This window comes from Hippocampus comes, unplaced genomic scaffold (genome assembly GCF_001891065.2).
Source record: "Hippocampus comes isolate QL1 unplaced genomic scaffold, H_comes_QL1_v1.1 scaffold230, whole genome shotgun sequence".
In the NCBI taxonomy this organism is placed as follows: domain Eukaryota; kingdom Metazoa; phylum Chordata; class Actinopteri; order Syngnathiformes; family Syngnathidae; genus Hippocampus; species Hippocampus comes.
In genome coordinates, this window is record NW_017837215.1 from 575,828 (window position 1) to 599,547 (window position 23,720).

Below are 23,720 nucleotides of genomic sequence, written 5' to 3' on the forward strand. Positions count from 1 at the left end.
TTTGTACTGGACGTACATTGTCATGAAGTTTGGAACTGAACAACCAACCTGCCGTGCACGAAGTGCCACCTTTGCGTTTGTTGTCTTGCTGAGCTGGGTGAATTCAGTCAGCATGGCCATCAGTTCTTCCGTCAGTGTAGGATCACGGCCACACAACTGGTCCTGAGAGAGGGGATACGCAATACTATGGGTTTCATAGACTCACAAAAATAAATAAATAATAATCCCAATCCATACAAAGAGTCTCCGTACAGTGCAATTGAAATGAAATTCAATTTTACAAAATATATAACACTTGGGTGGATTAAACAAACAAAGAAAGAAACACACATTCCGCACACTTAAATATCCAAGAAACGACGGACACTTACAATCAGCATTGTTACCAGCAGGTTCTTCTTAGTAACTTGGGCATGGGAGAAGATGTAGTTGAGCACATTTGCCATGTCACCTTTGTTTTCTTCACGCAGGGCAAACACACACTTGTCATAGTGTCCTATCAAACAAGCAAACATATTTGTACCACACAATACTGAGAAAATGCAGCCACACTGAAGTTGTTCATTGCAACGGAGCTCCACCTCATGGAGAAACGTAGTATTACATCAGACTACATCCAGGTGCTACAACAATTACTCACCATTCTGAAACTGGATCTCGACTTTCAGGTATTGTCGGAGTAAATCGATCACCACCGCTTTCATGTAACCTCGGATCCCACTGCGATATCTGTAAGAAAAATCAACAACAAAAATGGGTACGAATCTATTGTTATTATAAAGTGGAGATCCATTCGTCGTGTGACTAATATCTTATAAATGTCAAAATTATTAAATACAAGTTGTCGGCCTGTATGATTACATTCACACAAGTTGCAGAATGTGGCACTCACTTTTGCACCAGCTGAACAATGCTTTGCGTGTTCATGAAGAAGACTTCTCTTTCAGACTTCTTGTTCAGCGTTGCAGCATGGCTGTCCAGGATGTTTGCAATCTAGAAAGCAGGGCAATATACAATATATAAGTTTGTAATCCCACCAGCAACTATATTAGAAATCTATTGACTAAATTTGTCATTTTAAAATTCAGAAGTGGAGGATGCAAGTCTTAGACCTAATCCAAAATGAATTGATAATTAGCCCACTTTTCTTAACGATTTAACTACAACTTCCTTGATTCCATATTTTAAAAACAAAAACAGGTCCCATATTCTTCACAATCAAATAAACTCGTTCCTACAAATTCCCAGTGAGAAATATGAGACTCCAGTAACCTCAAAACTCACATTTTGATTGTTTTTGGACTGAAGCCAAAACAATAAAACCTTTACTTTGGTACCAATGAGTTGAGGAATTCAGACAAATGTAGTACTATGTTGCCATCTTGTGGCATTTATAGGTCATTATAAACTTTTTTTGTGGCGCATCATCTACTCGAGGATTTTGTCTATTTGTAGCAGGACTTGATACTTTCCACCTAAACTCAATTTTTAATTTCACACATGTTATCTGCATCCTCTGCTGGTTGCCGGTGCATAGTGAAATTAATCATGCCTCCATTGTCTCGGAGACCAATCAATCCTCATATTGATATGAATATACAGTAACATACACACACAAAATAGTAAATGACATAAAAAATAAAAAAAAATCAATTCTCACTCCAATCCTTTCAGCAGGCAATGCTGCGGTTTATCATTGTGCACGGTAGTGTGTATGTGTGTGTGTGTGTGTGTAGAGTGGACCACCTGCTGACTGGGGAACTGGCAGAGCACTGAGGTGATGTTGCTGGCATACTGAGCCATCTCCTTCTTGATGGCTTTCTCCACGGCAGGGGGGATGCGACCTGAGACGCTGGTCATAATGTCTTGAAGCTCCAACAGCGGCAACGAGGGGTCACGCATGGTTTTCATCAGCCTTTCGACCCACTCTTTCAACTGGGAATTACAAAAGTTAGGGTGTTCGGGAAACAGCCTCTATTATGTATCGCTTTTTTTTTTTGGTTTTACCAGGTGTTGTGTGACATCTCACCTTGGTGCTAAAAAAAGGCTCAGGGAGACAGTAGCCGTTCATGACGTGAACAAGATGATCCAGTGTGTTGTGGAAAACTCTGTGTAGTTTCTCTCCTCGCAGAGCAACAGCCTGGGTAGAGGGCAAGGTACCTGTATGTAGCTCTGCCTGCAAAACAAATACACAAAATAATTTGAAAACGTACAGACAATTTGTATTTCTTCATTCAGCATGTTTTTTGTTGTTGTTTTTTTTTGACATTTTCCTCTGTTGGAGCAGCTTTAGCCTGATTGATATCAAACAGGAAATGGTGGCTCAATGTTAAAATTATATTTTTCTCAGCAAGGCCAGACTACTAGTAAGAGTCAATAGATGAAGGCTGGTCAATTTAAGATGTAAAACATCTGTATCAAATATATAGAATTATATTTATATACATATATATGAACTGCAGGACACCGGAAGGACTGAGAAGTAGAAACATACAAATTTAAACAGGAACGTTTGCATGTGGAAATTACAAATTGCTATTTGACATGCAAAAGCGCATCGCTCCGACAGCTTACCTGTTGCACCCGTGTGGGGTCGTCAAGTTGAAGTTTGGCTATGACACAGCCGGGTTCAAGTGATGCTCCCGCCCTCTTCACATAGTGAATACAACCAGACTCAGCAGCAGTGAGGGTCATGACCATCTTCATCACCTGCAATTGAAATCAGGAGATTCGACTCAACCAACATTCCAATAAGGACACTGCACACAAAAATAACATACTTCTATTTCAGCGTAACACTGGCCAGAAAAAACATGACCGCCATCTTCGACCGTGTACTGGATGATTTTTCCTGCTGAGGGAGATCGCAGCAGCGATGGGTCGTTCTCCTTTTCGAAAACACAGGTCTTGTTTCCTATGGTGATGCGATAACTTTCGAGAACATAAACCAGTTGGGATCATAAGTAAATGAAGAATATCTTGGTGTGGTTCCGCTAAAGAGCAAATGGATCTTTGTCTTACCTGTCTACCTCTTCCTTCATGTAGGTCGTGTAGCTGCTGCCGTCGTAGGACAGCAACAAACCTCCGTCGCTTAGCCGATGGACATCCACTTCGACTGTGGAGTTGTTCATGATGAGCACATATGAGTTGGGAGATTGGCGAGTCACAGTCAGGATGTACTTGATGTCTTCATAGATCAGTTCCACATCCACTGTATTGAGAAGTGTGTGTGCTGCCAGCACCTGACCCCTAGATCACAATGCACATGATTTAATACAAGCTCGATCTACCTATACCTCTCAACCCAAATAAAATACTTAAAGAGGATTCTAGTGGCAAAACTACTGAGCTATGCAACTGATTCATTCAATATATTTTGGTTATCCCCCAACGGGGAAAATCCACTCAATACAGTATCTGAACAAATCAACCATTAAACAACTTCCTGGAATGGATTATGGTTGAGTCCTGAGGGTCCAGCGTTTCATGTCAAAAGGACAAAAATGATGGCCGCACGCTTACCTCTCCAGAGAATGCAGGAAAATGGACACACTGTTTCTTAGATTAACATCTGCCACATGAAGAGCTCCACTCACAAGCCCCAGCATTGTGTCTGGACGCTCAGCCTGAATGCAACAAATCATTTTAGAACAGTACGGGACCAGAATTATTACAAGCGCAATCGCCAGTGCAGTGTTTCTCAATCATTTGGGGAGAAGCAGAAAGCGGTCGAAGCAGGAGCATCTGTGCCAACCTGCATCTTCTCTGAGATGAGCCGATCCAGCCAGCCCGTGTCGATGGTGTTGTGCTGAAAGCTTTGTGTTTCCAGCAGCTTTATGAGGTATTCCACAGTGGTCCTGAAGTCTCCTCTGATAGACAACTCTTTCAAAGCAACTACCATGTTACTAGAAAAATCACAAATTTCCCAATAAGATGAACAGCAAGGAGTTGATCAAAGATTTTGTGACTCCAGTAAAACACTTACGAAATGGCTTCTTCACGATTCTCTCCCCATGAAAAACAGTGTCCAAATTGGGAGTCCGCAAACTCATGCAGTCCACCAGCGGCTGCAACACTGAAGTAGCCCCACACGTTCTTATTGCTGCGAAAGTTTAGCTCTTGTACAGTGCCGGAGCTCGGTTTGAAACCCTGCAATGAGAGACCATTTGATGAAAACATACAGCCTGAGCTTTGAAAAGAAACTTTGTCAAAGTCTCGTTTGGATGAGCAATAAGCACACCTCATCTGGATTTTCACTGGTGATGCGAGCTGCTATGACGTGACCTCGTGGGGAGGCGGCCGTCGACAGACCGTCAAAGTCGATGGGAGAGTCACCCCAGGGCTGCGTCCCATAAAGCATCCTGATGTCTTTGATTCGATAAAGGGGGATGCCCATTGCAATCTATAGCGGGGTGGATAAAGAGCCCAAAGAACCATGTTATCATGACATGCTTTTTTGGGGGGGGGGGGGGGGGGGTTTGTCATCTGTTGTTTTCGGGGACAGGATGGGGCCTCCATTATGTAAAACAAGACAAAAAAGACAGGAATATTCTGGAAAAATAACATTCATCTCTCAGAAATGACTCAATTGAAAAATAACCATCGAGTAAAAAAATAGTGGGCGCTGTTTGCCTGCAAAACAAATATGTCACTCTCAACAGTGACGTCCAATCAAGCTCAAAAGTGACAGCTTTCCCTTGCAACACTGCCTTTCAGCTTGACTGCCGCTGACCTAAATTCAAGCAAAATCTTGAACACAGCGGGTGCACGTCATGTGACCGATTGCCGCTTCAACCCCTACATTGGCAACAATGTCTCTTTTGGGCAGTTTAGTTGCCATGGAGATGAGGGGCCTCGTCTAACGTAGACTATTAGATGCAATCAAGCATAAAGACTGTCTGCTGTCCGATAGTCAGAGAGAGCCAACCAAATTGGGCGTGGTATACAGCTTGTCTTTTTTTTTTTTCTACCAGCGCAGACATATTTGGAACTCACTTGCAACTGGGCAGCGGGTAAGTTGACATCAGCCACCATCTCAGTACAAGGGTGTTCAACCTGCAGACGAGGGTTGAGCTCCAGGAAGTAGAAGCTGCCATCTTGGCTATAGAGGTATTCCACTGTGCCCGCACTTACATAGCCCACCATCTTGGCCAGCTTCACAGCACACTGGATACGGAATACATTTCAAGTGAATTCATCGTCCAATTTCTACACTGCTTCTGTGCCCACTGAGGTGGTTTTAGAAATGGTGAGCCTACCCTTTCCATATCTTCAAACACATCAGATGGGGCAATGGTGGCAGGCGCCTCCTCTATAATTTTCTGATGTCGCCGCTGGACTGAACAATCTCTGCTAAACAAGGAAATGGCATTGCCGTATTGGTCTGCCAAGATCTGAACCTCCAAGTGGCGGGCATGTCTGGCGAGCTGCATGACGAACACGGGGGAACCTGGAACCTCTGCCTGGACCTGAAACATTAAGTGGGAAAGATTGAATACGTTTCAACAATTTCAATCATGAATTGAAACTTCAAATATGGTGATTCGCGCACTTGTCTGAATAGGTTTGGGAAATCATCAGCGCTGTTAACTTTACGGATCCCTTTGCCTCCCCCTCCTTCTGAGGCTTTCACCATAACTGGGTAGCCGATCTTGTCAGCAGCCTGTCGGGAGACACGAAAAAAATGTTAGCGCATACACGCAGTTTTGCACAGTACACTGCAGCACATGTGAGACCGAAGACTCTGATTGCTCACTTTGACAATGCACTTACTTCCAGGCCTTTGTCTACATCATGGATGCAGCCAAGCTCATACAAATCATGAGGAACATTGATAATTCGTTTTTTTTGGTTGACCTCAAGCCATTTGACTGTCAGGCCTGGGAGAGAGAAACAGGGAAGATATTAACCACATATAACACTGGGGAACACAATTTCAAATCTAGTTTTGGGGATGGGAACACGGGAACGCGTACAACTGACGACGAGCAGATTTACCCGAGTAATCGATGGAATGTTTCATAGGATAATCGATCCGAAAAAGATTTGTTAGTGACAGCTCGATATGCATAAAAAACATACACATGTTAAGCTCTTTTGGCAAAAGTTGTGGTATCAGTGTGTAAATTTCCAGAAAGACGGAAAGGGTTTGCATCAGTCTTCTCCATTATTTCTGAGTCAGAGTAGATGCGGAAAGAGAAGACATAAAATCTGACAATCAGAGGCTGTTTTTGTAAAAGAATGGGGCATAAAGCAAAACATACCTGATCCACTCCATGGCAAGGTGGGGATGCCAGCAGTCTGGGCCACAATAGATGAAGCAATCTTATCTCCAAGTGCCCACATCGCCTGACTCGGAGGACCTAAGGAGGAAGTATTTCGTAAAAAAACAAATACTGGTAGATGAGTTCAAGCTGCGAAGCCAGAATTCATATCTTACCCATAAAAGCAATGCCATGCTTATGGAGCAGCTCTGGCAGTTTGGGGTTCTCTGATGCATGACCCCATCCAGCCCACACAGCCTGTAAGATAACATCAGCACCTTTATCTCGTATGGTGCAAAAGAAATCAGTGCATTAAATGCATGGGGGTACCTGCACAGGTATTCGTTTAGCTATGTCCAAAATGAGCTCCACATTGGCATAGTTGTTGTTATTAGTCCCTCCTGGCACAGGCACATAATGATCTGCCATTTTTATGTATTCTGCGGGAAAGAAAAAAAAAACTGACAAATCAAAAATGTTACCATGTCACTAGCTAAAGTTCAACTGGGCTTTACTTCTGTGAATAGAGCAAATCATTCACTCATGATCTCACGTACCCGCCTCCCCCCCGAAAAAAGCACTTAAAAAATTTCTCTGCCCTTTGGTTTGAATAACGCCTGATAACGCTGGAATTTTTCAACTGATACAGACTCAAAGAACAAAATCTGTTTTTATGCAGAAAGGTGACACAGTATTTTTCGTGTATCCGTTCAGAAATATTGGGACTTTACAATCACAGAAGTTGTGACAAGAGCAGAGCACTTAAACAAAAAATGATTGAAAAATGGTTAGATGATGTCATCTGGGGTCTTTCTCAGAACAACTGCAGGGCAGTTTTGCATGGTGGCTGGGGATTATAAACTATAGTCTGTTTTTTTGCATTTACTTCTGTAACAGCATGTTTCCATATAAAATGTATAAGGGAACTGAATTTGGAACAGCCGCTGTGCAGTTTGACAACATTAACTTTCACTTAAATTTTTAAATTATAACTTCCAACATAATCTTGCCAATCCTCACCGGCATTGGCCTTCAGGTCCTCCGGGGTTACCATCACCACAAATCGGATTGCTCGTTCGTTCCGAAACATCTCGTAAGCCCAGCGGCGAATAGAGCGCATGCACTTAACTGCAGCAATTCCATTATTAGCAATAAGCACCTGGAAAAGCAAAATATTAGCATCAATAATGTAGTCCAATTATGATGATGCATGAGAATGCCTGCAACTAGCTTTCTATGACAGCATGGATTTTTTTTTTTTTTTTTTTTTTTACATTTGGTGCAATAAGCAGGAGACCATGACAGTTACCTTCTCAATGACCTTGTTGCCACCAAAACGTGTGACAAACTCAGCAGGAGATGCCACGGTGAAGTCCCTCTGCAGATCAGTACGTCGGCGATCGCGATTTTGTTTCATCAAGTGCAGCCCAGACATGCTCGGCCTGTTTATAGAAGTACAAACATTTATTAATGTCTCCATTCCGTGTATATATTATATACTATAGCTAACTTACACGCAGAACAAAAAGAGAATTGCTCGGTGCCCATTTTCAACAATTTGTGTGCAACGCTGGCCTCAGTTATGAAGAATGTCAATAGCCACATGGTTGCGGACAAAGGAGTTGAACAACTGGCTTTTGAATCCGGCAGACCTGAGTCAAAGCTGGTCTTTCCTTCACAACAATAAACATTGTACGCAGCCCTCAACACCCATTGCATCATATAATTACTGCACATAATTTGTGACAGATACTTCAATCAATAGTTTCAAGCTGAGCCACGCTTCAGCGACACATTCCACACTTGTGGAAAGTGTGTGGGGGTTTTTTCCTCATAGAAATCTTGTGTGGAATAAAAATGAGTGAAAAAGAGGATTTTCTTCTCAAGGGGGAGATTCATCTTTTGAATGATACATTAATCAGACACATCATAACTACAAGATTATTCAAACTTTAGAAATAAGTTTGACTTGGCAAGCTTTTTGACTCGAAGCTCCACCCAACTGGGGTTTATACAGGACGAGGGACGCCACACTGAGCAGGAGGGTGTGCCAGTGTCTAAGCCCGTTTTGCTGGCTGCTTTCTGTCACGTGATTTTTTTTTTTTTTTTTTGCATGATTGAAACACCCTCCAAGTTACTAGAAGAGTGAAAACCCACGCCTGTAAGACAGATTGATTGTGAAAGTCCTTATGTGGACCAAAGTTTTGTAAGTATGGAGAGTGAAAGTATGAGAGAGGGCAAAAAGCATTTCCATTTTTCAAGGATGTTGAAGCCTCTTACAATGTAACCCAGAAAATAATACTTCTTATTCCAGCCAGATGTAACATCTTATTCTAAAAATCTAACCTCTAAGTAGGCTTCAATCATGGTGCCCCATAACCCCAAAACAGCTACCTCAAGCTAATCGGCTGTGTTACTTTATCAAACTGAATAGCCCCATTTACAACGCAGATGGGGCATTCATGAATGTTTTGCTCAACCTAAATTCCTGAAGTTGACACCTACTTTCCACCCAAAACCCACAGGCCAGGGGGACACAGAGAGACGCTTTTAAGCAGCGAGTAGCCAGTGAAACCACATTTTTCACACATGCAAACCATAGGCGTGAAACTCCAGGTGAGGCCTCTCGAAGTCGGACACAAGTGCTACATTGGAAGCTTGAAGGGGCTTCATTTTGCATCTCACATTGGTAGTGTTAATAGAGTGCAACATTTAACATACACTAGACATTTTAGACTTACTCTTTTAGCAATGGCACTGGATAATAACCACAGCGATTTCAAAATACAGTATAAAACAATACCACCCGAGAAAAATTACAGAGGAAATCTAAAAAATGGCTTTGAAATTGTGACCAGCAAGAACAGGAACAGGGTTGTCTGAAATCTTAAAGATGCTCATCTTTTTTTTGTTTTGTTATTATTATTTCATCGTATCCTGTTCATTTTTTAAATGACTGCTTTAAAAAAAAAGTTTAGAAGTGATCAAACAATTTGAGCACAATACAATACTAAGTATATAAACAAACACTCCAATTATTATAAGGTCTGATTTCTAACCTTAGATTGTTCAGTATGGAGGCATCAATGTGCTCAAAGCTATTGTCATTGGTGCTATCAGAGCTCCCGGATGAAGGTGACAAAGACCGTCCCTCCTTCTCTTCCAGCTGCACATCCGGTTTCCCTTGGACTTCATCTTCTGAATTCTCCTCAGACACCGATCCCACAATGAAGTGGGAGTGCACTGCCGCCATAGCTGGGTGCTTCTTGGCAGCATCTTCCTGCTGTGCCATGGCTGGATGACACGTACAGGCTGCAACCACTGGACAATGGAGAACAGCAGAGTGCAGGCAAAAAAAGTTATCACTGACAGTAAAGAGTCCGGACATCAGTCAGTCATCAGGTCAACTGGCATGAGATGCTGTTTGACTGGTTGCAAAAGCTTCTTGCTTAAAAAGATAGTAATGATGATGCAATAGCTATTGCAACACCGTCACCCATACATGGACAGTCTGGACACAAATCCCAGTTTTTAGAGAACTGACTTTAATCCAAGTAGCACAGGGGTGTCCAAACTACAGTCCTCGGCCCATAGAGGCATTTTCGAAGATCACGGCGTAAACAGGGGCGCATCTTCATTTTGGTGCTGGGGTAAGTGTAATTTCTCATGTTGGGACCGAGTTGCAACTCGCTGGGCGTTCAGGCGGGGGAACTAGAGACCAGTTTGTGTGGAGTATAGCATTCCCAGTCCACACCAACTTTCTTGAACAATACATGTTAAAGATCAAACCAGTAAACGAATCATAATAGGCATATTTTGCCCTGTCAATTTGAAATAATGTCCTGTTTTTATATACGTTTGGATAGAATGTTTTTCTTTTTAAAATCGGATTCATCAATTTATCGCAAAAAAAAAAGGACGGATTAATTGATTATTAGTATCATCGTTAGAGAGCAGCTCTAAAATTGTAGAATGTACAGCTGATACAAACCCCGAACACATATTACACTATACACTAGACACGGGGATAAATAAAGTTTTCTGAATCTGAATGAATCTGAATCTGAATACATATTATATATAGGCGGCAGAGTAGACATCTGGTTAGCACGTCCGCCTCACAGTGCAGAAGTGCAGGGTTCGATTCCAGTTCCAGCCTTCCTATGTGGAGTGTGCCCTGCGATTGGTTGACACCCAGTTCAGGGTGTACCCTGCCTACTGCCCGAAGACAGATGGGATAGGCTCTAGCACGCCCGTGACCCTCCGAGGATAAGCAGATTAAAAAAAGGATGGATGGACATTATATATAAAATATATACACACACATACACTACAGAGAGAGAGAGAGAGAGAGAGAGAGAGTGAGAGAGGTTAAAGGTGAAGAATGTCAGTGTCTCTTGCATCCTTTGATTTCTTTCTGTATCGTGCAGTAGATAAAAATATAAATTAAAAAACAACCGCAAATATAAAGAAAAAGATGGCTTGTAGTGTCAATATAAATACGTTCAGACTAGTACTTAGCGCTGTAACCAAAACGATTTGAAACAGAAAATTGGTTTTGATTTGACGAACCGAATCAAAGGTTTACATTGTAAAATCATTGCATCCTTTGCACGGTAGAGCACCCCATGTATCAAGATACGTATAAAATCATTTTTATAGGAGACATAAACGTGAATAAATCTAAAGCGGCACCATATCGAATCGTAACCGTAAGATGCCCATCCGTACGAGTACTGTACTGCATAGTGCTTTACACCTACAATAAAAAAAAAACTGTCACAGCTGTTAACCAAGGAAACTGTTCTTTGAATTATAAAACTTTATGGAATAACGCTAAAGAAGCTGCCTTTGACCATCAATCACGTGGACTCCACATGTGAGTTTTTGTCCGAACGCCAGCATCTTTTGCAAGTGGACCAGCAGTGCTCTCGACCTTAAGTGATGGCACCCCCCACCAACCCGAAACAAACTGCACGGGGGACTTGAAAAACTAACCGTAGTTCACACCGAGGGAAACAACAGGGAACGATTTTAGACGACAAATTACAAAAATATACAAAATTATCAAAAAGAAAGCAGTGTTTTTTTTCCTTTTTCAGACAAGCTGCCAGACAGCTTTTGTGCAAACTGCCAACTGTCGATTAGTAGCGAATAAATGCTAATGATCCTGTTTTAACACACAAATTCAATAGAAACGCTTGCTAGCGAGCAGACTATAAAGCTCATGGATACTGTAGCCGCTGTATTGTACTCGCAATCTACTGTATGCATTAGGTGATGGACCGTCCGATTATACAGCGTCTTCAACGTCAACTCACCGGTGGAGATAAACCTGCACGCAATCCTGAACAGTTGAGTTGAAGACTTCAATGAATTACTGGCGTTTAGAAGACATCCGTTTCCGGGGTGAAATCACATCATGATGATGTCACAGTTGCCGGTTCAGAGGCTTGAAACACCCGAGTGTGGGGTGATGTGACGATACTCAACCAGGTTACTTCTGTACATTCCCCTCTGACCCCAACTTCCGACATAGAAACACGCTAGGCAGAATTGACTCCGCCCCCAAAACGGCTTCGAGTATGCTTTTTCCTTATGTGTAAATAAATAATAATAAAATCGGAATAATTATTAATATTTCGTGTAGTTTTTATTTCAATAATTGTGTCTACTACCAACACTGAAATATACAAATTAAAGGGATTAGTATTCACTTATTTAAACGCAAGAAGAGAATGCAATATAAGTAGCAATTTTGGCTTCCTCAAAAATATTAATCTAAACCATGATCAATAAAAAAATAACAATTTATCGCGTTTGAGATTCCTTCGTCGCAGACAAATCTTGTAAACAAGGCATCTATTTGATCTAGCTCTAGACGGTCTCATTCTGGGAACCAATGAAATATTAGGGGCGTTTCTGTGGGCGAGTTTTGCCTCTCCTGGCGTGTACTGCATGTGCCACAGCCACAACAAAACCATGGAAACCCTACAAAATTATTGTACTACAAACAGTGTATACCAAAACCACGTGTCCTTAATTGTGTGTGTTCTCATCGGGTGAAACTATCAGCAGACTGTATTTGATAGCAACCTATACAATAGACATCAAATTATCAAATAATATTTTTTACATATTTTTTTTCCATACAAAAGTCTGCTGTCAAACATTGGTCTTGAGAGCCCCGATAATATTTAGTAACATTTAGCAAAAAGAACCAGTTTTTACATTCTTAAAATATTACTACTGTTGGAGCGTTGGTATTGGTAATTATAGGAAAACCTGCACTGATTTAGCAGGCAATTTGACAACCACAAGCCTGACCTTGTGCGACATGTACGGTACTTTTTTTTTGTACAGTACTCCCAAAATGTACATTGACGTATATGTACACATCGTCAGTACAATTCTAATCCACTAGATGGCTTTAAAATACCGTGGTATGCAGCTGAAAGCAAATTGGCTCGGAACAGCATGGTTTATCACTGACAGTAAAGTTTTGTTTTCATTTTAATGGTGTTACAGCGTGCTGCCGGTATGTCGCTATATCAACAGAGGCTGACATTCTCACCTCAGTTGCCACTTCCGTTTGAGAATGCCCTGTTTTAAGCATCACAATGGCGAGGCACTGTTGATCCATTGTTAGGTGTCGTCTTGGTCTCATGATGTCCAAATTTGAACAGCATGATTAGAACGACTGTTTAAACACTAGCTCAAACTGAACCAGGACATTTTTTGGTCGATTCAAGGATCAAACGCCTGTTGTGAATTTTGCTTTTAAGATCCTCATCAGAGAATAGCAACTTGTGCAAAAAGTATTGAAACATTTAAGAGTTGGACATGTGCATTTTCGGCTCGTCGTGAAATTTCACCTGAAAACCAAATGTCCCTAACTTTTTGTGAGTCGTGTGTATGCACATTATCAATAACAATGTACATTTATCAGAGTCAAGTAAACCAGTTCTTTACAGTAGTATTATTTTTATAAAGGTAGAATTGTACTTAATGTTGTGGCTGGTGATTGGACAAACTGGTGTTGTCTCCATGTAGAGGACAAATGAAAGACATTAGTTTATTCAGTGCCTCTGTCAGTTTTATATAGTGAGTGCACAGTTGGAAGAGTTAGGTAATCGATTTCAGTCCCAAGTCCTTTGTGTTGATCCTGTAGTCCTGGAATGGTGGCTGCTTGTTAACCGTAGTCATTTTCCTCTCCCCTTACATAGAACCCATGAGACCTCCCCAGAAATGTAAAAGTTTTGTGCTGACGGCCAAACTTGGCTATTGACCTGTTTGCCACGTTTCCGAGTCAGTGGACATGTTCTCTCAGTATGTAGCCCCGTTCAGTCAAGGAGAAAATTCACACAACAGCACATGCACTGATGGTTGTTTTTTTTTTTTTTTGCAGTTCAATTTTACTCTTGGTGGACGACCTGACCTCTTGGCGCCAAGAACTGCAATTTTGTGTCACGCTTTGAATATTACATCCTAACGTGAAAGATAGGCACAACAAAATGTATGCACTTTCAAAACAGACACAATTATTACTAAAATCCACATTCACATTTTCAAATAGGCTATATTTGTACATGCCAAATTAACATGGCAGCCGTGGTTGTGTTTTTATTACATGATTTGCCCGGAGGCAGCCACATACTTGAGTGTCTTTATGTTATTAGTCTTTACTTTATTTGTGAAAACAGGCAAAAAAAGTGTCCTGAGTTTACCTATGAGTGCATAGTGTTGCTCTGCTACATCAAAAATAATGTAAACGTGTACAGGTGACAAGTGATCAAATGTCTTCGCAACTTTGGCAGTTTTGATAATGACGGTCTAAGATGTGCATTTTACAATGTGTGAATTTTTTTTAAATGACAAAAACAAAAAAGGTCCTTAAATAGGGAGGTGTCGTTAAAATGAAGAATAAATAGTGATATTGTTGTTTTAGGTGGACAATGAATAATCCCCACAAATTCATCTGTGATGGCGAGAGATTCAAATCAGCTGAAAAAAAACAGTGGAGTGCTCAACCCCCCTTTGAACCCAGTTGACCTGAGCATTTTTCATGAGACATCATTCAATATTCATCACATTCTTGCTCTGATCCAGATTCTACAGTGATATTTTGACAAACAATCCCACAGACAAACTCAAAGATCGTGTAGAAAGACGTTCCAGAAGAACGGAAGCTTCTGCTGCAAGCAATGTGACTAACTTAAAAGTTAATCATGAACCAGTGTTTGTGATTTCAGCATGAGGTTTACATTTCATTGATTTGTTGACATTGATTGTCATTGACATGTACAAAACGGATTTGAACATTCAGAGATGTTTATCGTTATAGAGAGACGGATTTTTCAAACACACCATTTTGAATATTTTGAAATCCGTCTGAAGAAACGTGAACATTTTTCAGTGAAACAGTCTGATCGTTTCTGGACTTGGTATCGGTGTTATTAGCAGACCCTGCACTGGTCCCTTGGTTACACAGTTGGTCCTGATCAAATTCATTTGAGCTCGAACTTGCTGTCAGTAGCTTTTGACTTGATATGCCGGCAGCTGGGATCTGATAGGGACTCATTCGCAACCACGGCAAAGAGCTGTGAAAAGAGCGGTTTCTTAGAAACGCTGATGTTGCGGAACCGGTTGGGAGAGCTGAAGTCATTGCAGCCGGTGATGTCAAGTAGCTCCACGGGTATGAAAGCAGTCCTCCAAAAGGTGGTAGTGACAGTGCCTGGTTATAGAAACAAAAGTTAAATAATCATTTTAATAACTCCTTATGACAAAAAAAATATTGTTCAATGAGAGTGTCTTCTTAACTTTTCGAATCTCAATAATGATTCTGTCACTTGATTAGAGTTAAGATGGATTAACGTGCTAATTTTGACATCCAATACGTAGGAATGGAAATACAATGCTCACTCTGCCGGAAATAAGAATTCAACTATGAGGTATGTCAAAAGAGTTCTCGGACTGGTGTAACAAAATATATATTTTCAATCCAAACCACAAGATTTTCCATTGAAGGTATTCTCCTGCAGTCTAATATGATTTTCCAGCCTCCTATGCCACCCTTTCATGCACTCCCGAAAGTATTCTTCCAGGATTCTCCACAACACTGTCGTCATGGCCATCTTGGCCTCATCTGTGTTTGTAAAATGCCAGATCTGAACATTGTTCATTATTTCATCTGAGTTTAAAGGTGTAAAGTAATGGCTGACGAGAGTATGAATTCAGATAAAGATAGATCTAAAAACTTGGAAGGTTGTGTTTCTGAGATATAGTTGACTATTATTCTCATTGCTTTCAAGTATTTTGGCGGAGCTGATCAATGGAGAATCAAGTGATTTTGATCTTAAAATACAATGCATGTTTAAATGGTACACGGAGGGACCCAACATGAACTTACCTGTGGCACCAACACATGCTGTGACAGGTGAAACATGAACGGAGATGGCGAGGAGATGTTTTGAGAAAATACACCCCCGTGTTCTGGGTCATTGAATCCTGAGAAAGAGGAAAACAGATGTCCCATAGATGTAGAGTGAATAGCCTCTGTCTTCATTGACAACTGGCCCTGGTGAAACAGCAAAGGCGGTCCAAGCTCAAGACACCGTTGGCTGTTTGAGAGAGCCGCAGTCTGACGATGTCCAGTACTGAGCCATGCCGAGCTCTGTGTTTCCAATAACATAGGGTGTGTGCCATCTTTGATTTTACTCCTGTTGCTTTGTGAGGAATCACTCTCCGTGGAAAACTTCTTACTCAACATTGCTGGTTCTTTCTTGTCACTCTTCACAGTCGGTCGAGATGAAGATTCAGTTTGAGAACCACCGGCTTCTCCATCATCATCACCTTGTAGATCAATATCTGAATCACTTCCGGTGTTGTTGTCATCTGTTGAGAGTGACTGGGAGTAAAACAGTTGCGGCACATTTTTGCCTTGGTTGATTTCATAACAGCTTTGTCACAGTATGGCAACTCGGTGAAAGTACTCGACCAAATATTTGGAGGAAAAAACAAAACAAAACAGGACGACGTGATTAAATTCATGGCGCCAGACTCAGAGCTGACTCTTACTATTTGGGGTCCTTCAAATTGAATCATACTTATTGGGAGCTACGTTTCAACAACTTCTCTCTTTGTCTTGTGTTCTTTATATTGCCGGCCCCAACAACTGAATCATTCATGTTCCTGCAAACGCGCTTGTTGACACCCTGCCAGACTCACACTGCGCACAATTTCTTCCGCTATCATCCCTCATGTGGAAGTGGCACATATCCAATAAAGGAAATACATGTGACTGTACAAAACAAACCACACCACACCTCTCAATGAGGGAAAACATGAAGAAATCATTTTAAGTTATACGACGAAGGATAACGGTATAATTTCAGATTTACCTGCAAACAAGGAATGAAAAGAGTGTGAGGACACGTCGAATCGATCGATCGTTAGAAATTCAGTTCATTGTGTCGAATGGATTGTTTTAAAGAAGAAAAAGAAGTGCAATACTTGTACTTGGCTACAAGCAGCACAGGCGCTGTTGATTCAGGCTCTTGTGAATGAGCAACAACATAGCACCTAAATTTGTTATATTAGTACATTAATTTAAAAAACTCATTCAGTACCAGCCAATTCTGGACCAAGTCTGAAAAGACGTTTAAAAACGTCTTTGGGAGTGAATGAGTAGCAGTCCATATTTACACAATCATCAAAAAAAAATGCACTGACGTAATTTTTTTTTGAGGGTGGGGGCGGGGGGTGTTATGCTCTTAAATTAAGCATGGCCTCTTGAGATTTAAACAGTACCCAAAATCAACAACTGAAGGATGTGACTTCAATGACTAATTTATGTCTTCCGTGCAATTTATATAAATTAATTAGGGTGAAGCAAGTTTGTGTTTATAACACGTTAGCATGTCGTGAAAAGACTCATACAACCACAACCCGATAAGAAACAACATAGTTATTGTGTCACCTTGACAGTTTGGCATGGATGTCAAAGCCCATGATTGCTGAGGAGAGTGAAACGGGTCACTGGTTCTGGGCTGTTCCCATGAGTCATCCGAATCAGCACAATATGCTTTGTTCTCATCCGGTGGAGAGATGTTTAAAGGATTATTCCTGTCGATCATGAATTTAGATGAATGAGAACTCCATGACGACAAACCAAAGGGTTTTGCACTTACAAGTAGGCCTACCTCTTTTCTCGTCTTCCGTTTCCCGTGTCCCTGAATCCTTTGGCAAATGGGTTGTTGTCAATTTTGAGCTGCGTAATCTTGCAAAACACATGACAAGTTGCAAGTTATTCATTTGAAATAGTTTCAACCAGAACATGCAGAACAGTTTGGATGACACCCTCAACGTGTGACCTGGTTGATTTGGTCCAACCTCAGAGCCGTCCATTCTGGATATCTTGCAATAATGCAAAGTTGGATTCGGTGTGTCTGAAGGTACCTTCTCATTTTGATATGCGGTGACGGCAATAAATTCAGTCTCCGGGAAAACATAGGTCAAGAATGTGCTGTATGGAAGTTTCATGATGTCGTTGGCTCTCACAATATGAAATCTGGGCTGGTATTTATGCATTGAATTCAAAATTGTCTAAAAAAAAAAAAAGAAAGAATCAAATTAGAAACAAAACAAACTCGTTAGACGCTGACATTTTCAAAGTGATTTCAGACATGTGACTACTTACAAATCCATGTTTATCCGATATATTGTTCGTGAGTTTCAATTTATGGAATGCAACGGGCTTGCTCATCCACTGTTCTCCCTTGGACGGACTGTCAGGATGAATGTACATGCGCTTTGGCATTTCTGGGTCTGCTTTTCCGGCGACGATCCAGCGGGAATTGTGAAACTTGTAACGAAAGTCATCAACGGTGACAATGTCCATTAGGAGGATGTATTTGGATGCTTTATCAAGTCCATCAACATTGACTTTGAAAGGTGGGAACATCCTCCTGTAAGAGATGATGAGTAGAAACAGTATTTTTTTTTTCATTAGAAACGATTTCTCCCATGCATAAAAGAAGAAACTAAATTGTGCTGTTAGGAACTACAGGGGACCCCTAAGCTCAATAATAATTTTAAAATCACATATAAAAAGACTTTAATTCCCTAGCTTTCAACCGAGCATATGATCATGTCTTTTTTTTTTTTATCATCCTGTCTGTCCTCACTTGTTTTGGTTGTTTCTGTTTCTCGCCTTTTATGTAACACCTTTTATTCCTGTTATACAACACTCTTGGATGGTTGTTGTAAAAGTGCTCTATAAGTAAAAGTGGTTCATTGATTGATTGATTTATTGAGTTGTTGATTGATTGATAACTGACCAGCTAATTTTTTTTATCAACCTGTCTGTCCTCACTTGTTTTGGTTGTTTCTCTTTCTCACCTTTTATGTAACACCTTTTATTCCTGTTATACAACACTCTTGGATGGTTGTTGTAAAAGTGCTCTATAAGTAAAAGTGGTTCATTGATTGATTGATTTATTGAGTTGTTGATTGATTGATAACTGACCAGCTACAACATGACTATGCGTGTGAGCAAAGAAAAAAGAATAACATGGATTGACAAAATGTTTACAGTTCTGGTTGTAGTTGTACAAGACTGCAGCACTATTTTTAGACTCATATGAAAATGAAACCAAATTATTCCAAACAGGAAGATGCAATGAATGTGTTCAAACGATTAAATGGATATTCAGCCATAAATAAATCCCCGTTCTCAACACTAAATTTCACGGATTCATCGCTTGAATTCTTTGCACCAGCACTCACCGTCCTGATTTAGTGATAACCATCTCGGTTCCCATTTTGTGAAACTCGTTCCATAAATCCTGGGATTCCAGAGTGACTTTGGGGTCGTCACACAACCCGTCCCCAGGTTGCAGGTTCTTCAAGGAGCGCAATTGGGCCGCTTGGTGCTGCCGGCTCAGGGCTGCGTGCAGCCCCGTCTCGGAGCAGCCCACCTGCTGGGGCTCAACCTCGGATCGAGACGCCACGGCCGGGACACGCGGCGTGGGAGGAAAGGAGACTTGCGCGGTGGAGAGAAAGGCTGGCAAGGGCAACGCACCCGGTCGCTGCGCTTGGAAAGGATAATAAGCCATGGCGAGCTTGCGTTAAGGGTTCCTCCATCAAAGTGGGCAATAACGGTTCAAGCCACCTGCCCGGGACGCACGCTGCCTCATATCACCCAAAAGTGGGGTTGTCTTTTTTTTTTTTGTGTGAGGGGAAAAAGTATCCAAAAGTGCATAAATTCCAAGAAGTTGTTTCAAAAAAAAAAAAAAACTCCAAAGAATCTCCAGTTAGGACAGGACAGTTGACCAAACACCGAACAAGCTCCAGAAACTCAAGTTCTGCGCTTCAGCTGTCAGTGGAACCAGGGGCGGAGTTTAACTGCCCTGACTGGAGACACTTCAAAGACTTTTGAGACTTGAGAAATGTTTTATTCATGATGAATGTGACTAACATTTTTGTCCCCCCCGCCCCCTCCAAAATGCTTATCCACACACATTGTTTTCGAAAGCCATTTTGAGCTTTTTTCTTTTTTTCTCAAGACGAGGTGCTAGATGCAGGCTTCTATTATCCTTTTTGTCATCTCAAGTACGACAATTTTGCAAGTTGTAAAATGACTAGGACGTCTTACGGGTAACGCCCCCCCCCCCCCACTATACCCTTTTCCTACATTCTGACATTTCTTCGCAGTTGAATGAATAGGGCATAATAGAAGAGAAACTACTGTGCATGTTTCTAGGGTGAGGCAAAACTCTTTATTAGTTGACATCCACATGTTAATTACACTTGTAGAGACACAGAAAATGTAAAGTAGTTTAATTTTATAACTTAAATGTAGTAACACATGCATGATCTCAATACTTTAAATTGAATAGAAAAGAACAGGATCAACGTTTCAGAGACTTTGCAATTTTCCTCACAAGGGTCATCATGCAGATAAAAGCAGTTGTGCTAAAAACTGTTTCCAATTGGTCCATTCTAGTCGTTCTACTCACGCATTTTATCATTAAGAATTAAAATCAGATACACCTTTCAGGTTATAGCAGTCTGTAAGACTATCTCAACGCAATGTCTGGCTGTGGGTTGTGTTTGCTGACAATGTGTCTCCAAAGTGTCTGCGAACTGAAGCAGCAATATCCCTTCGAGACTCATGATGGATTTTAATGCAGTACCGCCTGAGGGATCGAATGTCACAGCCATTCAGTGTCTCTTATTCACAGGGATTCATATAATGAATTTGAATAAATGTTTTAATGATATTGTGGATTGTGTGGTGACAGTAATAATTCAAATGAAAGTTCCCATGATTAAGTCAAGGCTAATACATTCGGTTTAGGCTATGTGATTAAAACCTACATGATGCTTACATTAACATGTGCAGTGTGGTGTAAGTGCATGTGTGCTGTTACATCAACGTGGTGCATACATGGAGTGGTGTGTGGAAATATCCACCAAACCAAAAGTCCAGACTTGACTGCACTTTGGAGACTCCAGGGATGGGGATTGTATCATCATTATAACTTTATGACGACTAAAAGATATGGAGAGTGAAGGAAGGCAAAATCTCAGTGGGATCAGAGCGATATAACAGATGACCGTCATTCCGTAGAGGGTTCAAAAACTGGAATAAACCATCTTCACCTTCTGATATACAGCTTCAACCTCACTATTTTTCCAAGAAAAAAAAACATGGACGCAGTTAAGAAGATGAGTTATCACTTGTCAACTGAAGCAACACATACACTTATTCAAACAATTGGTAGACATGCATAATCTAAAAACATCCATGACGAGTGCACATAAAAGAAAGTCTGCCTTCAAGAATGCAGTAAATTCGTACTTGTCTTTTGAATGACACTGTCAGAGCAGTCTGAGTGGTACAATGATGAAATTACAGTATCATAGTACTGTAGTCTCTGTCTATTCTTTGACAAACGCTCCGCTTGTCTGATTCCAAAGCGGTGCTGTTAAATGGTGAAATTAGTTTTTTGCGCCTGGCAGCTGTTTTGTTGCAGACAAACATAAAACAGCAGTTCATCTTTTTTTTTTTTTTTTTTATGTTGCCTATCAAATGTGTCTATTCAAAGACTCGATAATCACTGGAACGGATCACTGCCGCGGCTGTGCCCAGAGGTGCATGACATCATCGGAAAACTCTTTCGATTCATCAGTAAGCAGTTTACTTCCTGCTTTCTGAAAGCTTATGAACAGATGGGAGGTGCCGCTATGACTTTGGGATATGGATAATTTGCAGTGATAGTGACTTAAAAAGAAAAAAAAAAGTTTATATATCAAAATGAATGCAGTGAAAATGTGACATACAGTAATAAATGGATAGTTACTGCTGCCCTCTACTTTGGTGCACCAACCCACAGCTTTGAGCATTGTGTGTTGTAGTCACCTTTTGTTTACTAGTATGGGGTTATGCAATCAAGAAAAAAAAAATATTTCTCCCAAAAAATTGTGGTTGGCTGTGGCACAGGCCTCAGCAAAACTGAACATTTATGCTATGCTTTTCCTATGTTTCCAACAACAACAACAACAACAACAGTATGTTCATGCCAAAATAAGTCATCAAGTTTTGAAAATCCTAACAAATCCTAACAAAGTCCACCCCCAATTCATTGTCATGTGAAAAATCACCATGATTCTACAAGAAGTGCAAGACTGAGAGGAGTCCCAGAAGTGGACCCTTCAGTGTGCTCAGTTAAAAATGCATGTTTAAAGTCTATTTTTGTCGGGGCTGTGTCAAGAAATTCACACACACCGACGGAACAGAATTTGTTCTACATGAAACACCGGCGTAGTCTTTCTATCATTTATCACATCTGTCACGTTAACCTGATAATCGCTGACACCAAGGCAAGAATGAAGCGATCAGATGGTTTCAAAGGTATGTTTAGGTTGAGGTCATAAATGTGTAAATCCGGCCCATGTGTTCATTGTACTCCAAAACCGTAGTATGAGAACATTCTCTTTGAAGCCTTATGTGTAGTGGAATTATATCCACACTCTAGGCTATGAATGAATGATGGCAAAGGATAACCACAAAGAAGAACATGCCGGCGGCAGGAGCAAAAGCTCAGTACGACAAACCCAATTCAATCGTCAACCGTGTGCCAATTATGTATTTTCTAGCACTCTACTGTAGCGGCCATCATTTGCTTATAAATGGCATTCCAGGTTTTGACCCAAAAGTTGAGAAGACAGGATGCATCTTTGGATATCATGAACGTAATTTCATGATTTAATTCCCCGTTTGTGCTCGTGGCGCTTTAATAATGTCTGAGATTTCATCTAAAACTCATGATACAAAGTCAGCTAATTTGGAAGAGGGGGACATATCGTTGTTTGCGCAGAAGCAAGAACCATATAGTTCTAATTCCATATAATGAAGCCCTAACAGGACTTCAATTTCAAACAGCTTTAAAATCTAATAAAATACTTTGTATTTGTGACAATGGAATGCGTGTTCTGTAGGTGCATCATTTAGAGCCTAAAACAATTCCTATTGCATCCTAATTAAATGACAGCTGGACTGATTTATTATTAAATGCATGCATCAGCTATTTATAAGAAGCACTGAGTGTCTAATATTAAAAAAAATAATAAAATACAGCAAACTAAAAGATGTCGCGCTTGAGAACATTACTGTTCCGAGGCATTAGGTTAGGGAATTAATGCCCCTTGCCTTTCTAAGCCTCCCATCCCTGCGGTATTACTCGGATCGAGACGTGTTGGGAATTCCCACAGTCTGCCAGCAGAAGGCTTTTAGGGCCCTCACTTATCTCTAGCGAGCCCAACTACACCCTGAAGATTTTTGGACGTTTCATCGGCGAAGAGTCACACAAAATATGCAATGCCACAATATGCCGTCACGCTTGATCGATGTTTTATTTAAACACATGGCTTTATAAATTGATTCTCCCCTCACGATGTAAACTTGCCTAAGTGACACGTGTTTAATCATTTACCAGAATGTAACTCGCACAAACTTTAAAAAAACACTGAGAAGGAGTTCACAACACTTTGGTGAATACTGTACTTAAAATATCCTCGCTCCAGTGGTTTGTTCCAACCGAGCAGATTTTCCTGGACCTCGTAAAGTCTTTGTCCCCCTTATGTTTCTAGTTTGGGAGCACTAAATGTAAAATCCTCCATAGCTATGCAGAAATCTGGCCTAAGCGCGGGGAGATGCTTAAGTTATAGTCTTCTAGTCGCCGAACAGATCCAGAATTTCCACGGATTCAACGGACATGGCATGTGATGATTCCATTGAGGCCATAGTGAGCAGGAACAGGAAAATTACATTCATCTGCAGAATATCCACATCCGCACTAAAATGTCACGGGTTCCTCCTTGGCATATTCCTCCTCCATCGGATTTTTTTTTTGTGGAAATGGGTTACTGTATGCGGTTTGTGTGATCCTGTTA

At 40.9% G+C, this 23,720-nt stretch overlaps 2 protein-coding genes across 13 annotated transcripts in view; both read right to left on the bottom strand.

Moving 5' to 3' along the window:
• Window positions 1-11,787, bottom strand: part of acaca (acetyl-CoA carboxylase alpha) — a 31,491-nt gene extending 19,704 nt beyond the window's left edge. For 6 of the 10 annotated variants that reach the window (XM_019858889.1, XM_019858890.1, XM_019858886.1 and 3 more), the window contains exons 1-24: window positions 11,585-11,787; window positions 9,323-9,584; window positions 7,573-7,705; window positions 7,284-7,422; window positions 6,594-6,703; window positions 6,440-6,521; window positions 6,264-6,362; window positions 5,773-5,879; window positions 5,552-5,662; window positions 5,259-5,468; window positions 4,996-5,166; window positions 4,241-4,402; window positions 3,986-4,149; window positions 3,755-3,905; window positions 3,523-3,626; window positions 3,022-3,249; window positions 2,781-2,931; window positions 2,575-2,709; window positions 2,030-2,176; window positions 1,747-1,935; window positions 893-993; window positions 641-729; window positions 372-496; window positions 49-162 (exon numbers count right to left, since the gene is read on the bottom strand). In XM_019858889.1, coding sequence (XP_019714448.1) covers window positions 49-162; window positions 372-496; window positions 641-729; window positions 893-993; window positions 1,747-1,935; window positions 2,030-2,176; window positions 2,575-2,709; window positions 2,781-2,931; window positions 3,022-3,249; window positions 3,523-3,626; window positions 3,755-3,905; window positions 3,986-4,149; window positions 4,241-4,402; window positions 4,996-5,166; window positions 5,259-5,468; window positions 5,552-5,662; window positions 5,773-5,879; window positions 6,264-6,362; window positions 6,440-6,521; window positions 6,594-6,703; window positions 7,284-7,422; window positions 7,573-7,705; window positions 9,323-9,555 — 3,255 coding nt within the window. In that variant the 5' untranslated portion in view covers window positions 9,556-9,584; window positions 11,585-11,787. The remainder of the gene's footprint in view (window positions 1-48; window positions 163-371; window positions 497-640; window positions 730-892; window positions 994-1,746; window positions 1,936-2,029; window positions 2,177-2,574; window positions 2,710-2,780; window positions 2,932-3,021; window positions 3,250-3,522; window positions 3,627-3,754; window positions 3,906-3,985; window positions 4,150-4,240; window positions 4,403-4,995; window positions 5,167-5,258; window positions 5,469-5,551; window positions 5,663-5,772; window positions 5,880-6,263; window positions 6,363-6,439; window positions 6,522-6,593; window positions 6,704-7,283; window positions 7,423-7,572; window positions 7,706-9,322; window positions 9,585-11,584) is intronic. The other 4 variants (XM_019858887.1, XM_019858888.1, XM_019858885.1 and 1 more) reach the window with 1 other exon arrangement.
• A 1,808-nt stretch (window positions 11,788-13,595) lies between these two features.
• Window positions 13,596-19,739, bottom strand: LOC109508947 (T-box transcription factor TBX2-like). Of its 3 annotated transcripts, XM_019858872.1 has the most exons (9): window positions 19,435-19,736; window positions 19,050-19,356; window positions 17,962-18,229; window positions 17,721-17,867; window positions 17,465-17,541; window positions 17,242-17,387; window positions 16,026-16,157; window positions 15,673-15,770; window positions 13,596-14,997 (listed from the first exon to the last, which is right to left on the bottom strand). In XM_019858872.1, exons 1-9 carry the CDS (start codon window positions 19,457-19,459, stop codon window positions 14,602-14,604), a joined length of 1,596 nt encoding a protein of 531 aa, XP_019714431.1. In that variant the 5' UTR covers window positions 19,460-19,736; the 3' UTR covers window positions 13,596-14,601. The 3 variants fall into 3 exon arrangements, with proteins under 3 accessions (XP_019714431.1, XP_019714429.1, XP_019714430.1); XM_019858870.1 differs by having other exon boundaries at window positions 15,673-16,157; window positions 19,435-19,739; XM_019858871.1 differs by having other exon boundaries at window positions 15,673-16,157; window positions 19,050-19,738.
• Window positions 19,740-23,720: the final 3,981 nt, after the last annotated feature.